General features: G+C 34.1%; 1 protein-coding gene across 1 annotated transcript; it reads left to right on the top strand.

Moving 5' to 3' along the window:
• Positions 1 to 4328: 4328 nt before the first annotated feature.
• On the top strand, positions 4329 to 4940 carry LOC129216619 (uncharacterized). Its single transcript, XM_054850836.1, has one exon. The coding sequence runs from the start codon at positions 4329 to 4331 to the stop codon at positions 4938 to 4940; it is 612 nt and encodes a 203-aa protein (XP_054706811.1).
• Positions 4941 to 5591: the final 651 nt, after the last annotated feature.

Below are 5591 nucleotides of genomic sequence, written 5' to 3'. Positions count from 1 at the left end.
AATGGAATGAGCAAGTCCAATCATTGGCTAAGCAAATCATGAACTAAATGTTCAGGTTTTTTTTTTTTTTTTATACAGTGGCTCCCAAAAGTGTTCGTACACCTACGACTTTCAATGAAATAGGGCCCTATCCATTGGTTAGAATTAATATTTCGGAATAGGTATTTAATTATAAGATCTATGATCAATTTTCAACAAAACGACATAAATTATTTTAAAAACATATTAAAACTGAATTTTTTAAAAATCGAAAACCAAAAAGGGCCGGAAATTTTATTTCACAAAAGTCTTCGTACACTTTAAAAAATGTCTATACATTATTGAACAATCTAACTTTTTATTAAGTTATTATTTAGTAGAATATCATGCAGTATCAATAACACCTTTTAAATGTCTGGGAATAGATTTCATTCTTTTTTCTTTCTTTTTTTTGCGTAATTTCTGAGTAAGTGTTCAACCACACTTCGAGTCTTATTGTTACTAGCTCTATTTTCGTTTCAAAGCCGTATTTTCGTAATCTAGCCTCCAGATATCTCTATATATGTTACATTAAGTTTAAATCTGGAAATTGAAGGGGTATTTTCTAAACTTTAGGACCATTTTTGAGGCACTAGACGCAAACGTTGAAAACCATGTGCTTCTTATCGTTGTCTTGATAAAAAACAAAGTTGTTTCTGATAACCAAATTTTTGGCTAATAGTTTAAAATTGGTTTTTAAAATATTTAAACGAACAGCATGATTCATTATTTCAGCAAAAAATTCCAAACTTTCAAGTCCTGGTGCTGATATGCACCCTCCTACAAGAACGCCTTCACCGTCCTGATTAACTGGTTCTACTAAGTTCTTAAGATTAAGTTCTTACTTTTTTTTCTTCTATTTACAATTGTACGAAAATTTAACCAAAAATGTTGAATTCATCTTTATTTGTAAGTAAGACGTAATTTCAAAACGTTTTGAGCTTATTTATCATTGATTTTGCGACGAAAAGCGTAAGCTTTCTGTTTTTCGCTCGGCCAGGAAAATCTCTGCGGGAAGAGGTCCCATTTAATCCAGCTAATCAGAGAGCTTGGCTAACAATTTTAGGAGAAAATTAAATGTAAAAATTTTCATTTAACTCTGCAGAAACTTTTACAGCACTCAAATGTGTCTTTTTCGTATTTTTTTTAACTGTAAATCTCCGATCACGCTTTGTCAATTTTGCCGGTTGACCTTTTCTTTCCTTGTTTTCGGTCCGATTCTTTTCTTTAAAGCATTGTATCAAGCACTTTAATATAGAATGGAATAAATTAACTAATTTAGAGACATTTCAAACCAATTTACTGCTACTGTGAGGAAAAAAATCAAATTTCGAATGGTGTTTATGGTTTTTTACGAATACCAGTCATTTTAAAGTAATAAGCACAGTATAAAGGAATAAATAAACGAAAAATTAAAGCCAAATGACTTTTAAGGGTCAACACAATGAAAAATAATAAAAAAACGACATATGATAATTTTAATCATGAATTTATTCGAAAATATTTGAGTGTACGATGACTTTTGTGGCATATGATTTCTGTCTCTTAGTTTTTTGACCCATTTCAAAAAGAAGATCCATCAATATTTTAAAAAGAATACAAGGTTTTATTTTGAATGACATAGCAATGATGTGAAAAAAAATTGGACTTTATATTTGAATTCAGTTTCGCGTTATTTTGGTTTTACTAAAAAATTTCAAATTGTACGAACACTTTTGAGAGCCACTGTATATATACAAGCGTTTAGCTGGCGCAGTATAGCCCTCAGTAAATCAGTGACAATAATGTTTGAGACTAAAAAAATTTTGAACAGGATGAGAGCCATTGGAAAAGTAGGAAAATATGATAAAATTAATAGGAAAAATAATTTACGGGCGAGAGCTGAAGTCGGGAAGGACGGAGTAGGGTGGGGGTTAAGGGGGGAAATGGTTTATCACGATTTCCGGCAAAACTACGAGTCCTATCGAAAAAAAGTAAATAACAAAGTTGTTGGTAATAAAAAGATCTACATCTTTTGTGCTTGCACTTTTTTTACATAACCTCAAAATCAATGCAAAAAATTCAAAAAACCGATTTTTTGGTTTTTTATTTTTATCTCACACAAAAAAAAACAAAAAAAAAAACGATTTTTTTCACGAAACTTAGTGAAAAGTTACCTTTTTATGTCTCAAATACACTGCATTTTTATTAATTTAAAATATTTATTTTTCCTTCTTTTTTTGATTTAATATTAAAAAAGTATCATAATTTTCAATCGAAAAAATCTCACGTCAAAATATTTGATTTTTTAAAAAAATCGGTGCGTGTGATTTTTGTTGGAATCTCTACTTTTTGATGGTATAAAGAAATATATACAGTAGTATGAAAAAATTTCACAAAAAATGAAAAAAAAAAAAAAAAAAAAAAAAACGAAAAAGTTCGAATTTGAAAAAAAACAAAAGTCATCATTACGTAAAATTTTAAGCTATGTATTAAAATTTACACTTTAATTACTAAAAAAAAGTAAGTTTCCTTGTTAAAAATCAGGCAATCTCAAACGAGCTATAATGTTTCTATCGACATCATTCTGTGTTCTGTGTATTTTGTTTTTGAATATATTATAATATATTATATCTTCAATTGTTATTTTAATCGATCGTATTTTTTCTTTTAAAATATTATCAAAAAAAAAAAAAAAAAAAAAAAACGTCGAAAAAAAATTTTTTTTGATTGGAAAATAAATGTGAGAGCGTCTTAATTTATTTCTTTTCTTTCCTTTGATTCTCTCTGTCTTGAATTACGAAACGTAGCTATTGAAGTCTCATCATTATATTGACTTTGACAACTTCGATGAATTAAAGCTGATATTAAATTCTCAAATTTTTTGTGTTTGTTATCGACACTTTTCTTCAAGATGACGTCAGAGCATTACTCGATCAGTGATATTCGCTATTCTATATGTGAGGATAACTTATATACTTGAATGGCTTATAGAACATTGTAGACTTCAGAAAATATTTTGTACAGAAGTGGGAAATTTTCTACAAAAACCTGGGCCTTACTACCTGCTTATTATTTCGTAGCAATTCGTTTGAGCAATGAACAACGTCATTTATAAACATACACGTGCAGGCTAAGTTACTTAAAGAAAATCATGACGAATTTACTTGTTTAAAATATTTTTTTGGAATCTACATAGTAAGGTAAATATATACTGCGTGTATTTTAATTTGAATCAATCAACCATAAAATAAAAATGTTATTTTCTTTCATAATTAGTATGCCTAACGAGACATACCCTGAAATAAAAATAATACAGATAAATGGTTGTTTTTTAATCAAAAATTTCTTTTATACTTTTCTTTTGGATATCTGTTTATAAATAGATTTAAAAATTTTTAGCCTTCTGTTAGAAAATATTTTCATAAAATGCTAAAAAATTATAATTTCGTTTCGTTTGCACAAATTTAGTTTTACTTATGATAAAACTGTACGAATATAATTAAAATGTTAGGAGATAACATTTCCGTGCTTATTGGCCGTAGTCTAATTGGAGTAGAAATTCCAGACGTTTCGGCTTGCTTTGCTGCAGCCATCATCAGTGGTTTGAGTTTGGTGAGACTGATTCCTGGCTTCGGTGGCTCCGGTATTTAAGCAAACTGCTGCAGCGCTGCTGGTCCTGATTGGGAGGCGTTCTCAAGCCGCTGGTGGAATAAGGTTCCTGATTGAATGAGATTCAAGCCGCTGGGTGATCCTGGTACCTGATTGGATGGGATTCACAAGCCGTGGTGGCTGCCGGTTTCTGATTGGATGGGACCACAGTATGTTTTAGACTGTTGTGGCGAGTGGATCTAAGGGCAGGGTGCCATGTTTTTGGTAAATTGAAATTCTCCTCTTTTCTGTTGAAATTAAAGGGATGTTTGAAAATTTCTATAGCTTCGCGATGAAGACGGGCAAAGTAATGAGATGTTGTAGCCAAGATTTCTGTGTCTTTAAATTTGATGTTGTGGACTCCTTCTTGTTGACTGTGTTCGGCTACGGCTGACTTATCATAGTTTCCTAAACGACAATGACGAACATGCTCAGAAAGGCGTGTCTTGATGCTGCGCTTCGTAGTTCCGACATAAACTGATCCACAGGAGCACGGAATTTTGTAAAATTTTTTTGTTCGGAGCGGTCGTAAATTCGATGTGAAGCAGGACTCCTTATCAGGCGTCTTTGCCGAAGAAAGTTGGGGATCACTTTGACAAAGTGATCCCCAACTCTCAACTTCCCCCCAACTTCAAGCTCTATTGCGTGAACGTGTTCATCAGACTCGCCGAAACCTAGCTATGTGCAGTCGAGACCTTCTCACAATCCATCTTCGGATTGCTAACAGTTTATCTGCCTGGGATTGGTACCGAATTGAACATCTCACCTACAACACCATGATTTTTGAAAAGGAAATAACTTCAAGAAGACAGATCCGGAAGTTTGAAAAGCTACCCAAACACCAACATCCTATTCCAACACTTAATGACGACCGCACTGAGGTCAATTTATCTAACCACCAACTCTCAGCCGACGAAATATCCGTGTTAAAAAGAGGGGGCAACTTTGCTGTAGTTCCCAAGTATATTCCGGTGGAAGACATCGTAGCCAACATTGAAGCCGGTCTCCACAAGCTTCCAAAGGACGTGTCAGCAGACATCCACCGAGAGGCATCAAGGATTTTACAGCGAGCCAATACACCAAGGAGCAATATAACAGCACAAGAAAGACGTGCCTTGAAACAGCTGAAGTCCAATCAAGATATTGTTATCTTAGCCACCTACAAAGGAAATGCCACCGCCGTCCTTAACACCAAGGACTACCAGGACAAGATCCAAGAATTGTTAGACCCCGATATCTACAGGTCCCTACAAGTCTGGAGTTCCCCTTCGTCCCATTGTAAGCGCCATTAGTTCACCGACATATGAAGTCTCCAAGTACATCACGGGTCTTCTGAAACCATTTATTGGATTAACATCATCTTTCATTAGAGATTCCAGTGACTTCGTACAAAAAATCCAGTCAATTTTTCTCCAGCCATCCGATTTACTCATAAGCTTCGACGTTGTCTTACTCTTGACAAAAGTCCCAGTTGAAGATTCACTACAGCTGATTACTCCACTTTTCTCTCCCGACATCGCAGCCCTTTTCAAACATGTCCTGACGACCACTTATTTCCAGTGGAACACAAAATTCTACGAACAACGGGATGGATTTGCCATGGGCAACCCATGTCATCGCTAATTTCTACATGGAGTTCTTCGAACAGAAAGCCCTTGCCTCCGCCACAAAGAAGCCAAAGAAGCCCGAGGTTTGGTTCCGATACGTCGATGACACTTTTGCAGTGTGGAGCCATGGAGAAGAAGACCTGCAGTTGTTTCTTCAACATCTAAATAGCATTCATCCCAGCATTCAGTTCACCATGGAGAAGGAGAGCAATAATCAGCTATATAAAGAAAGTGTAAATACAAAAGTTGTAGATCTTTTTATTAACAACAACTTTGTTATCTACTTTTTTTTCGATAGGACTCGCAGTTTTGCCGAAAATCGTGATAAACCGTTTT

This window comes from Uloborus diversus, chromosome 2, assembly GCF_026930045.1.
Source record: "Uloborus diversus isolate 005 chromosome 2, Udiv.v.3.1, whole genome shotgun sequence".
Lineage (NCBI taxonomy): Eukaryota > Metazoa > Arthropoda > Arachnida > Araneae > Uloboridae > Uloborus > Uloborus diversus.
The sequence above is the reverse complement of the archived record's forward strand: the minus strand, read 5'-3'. Positions and strand labels throughout refer to the sequence as shown.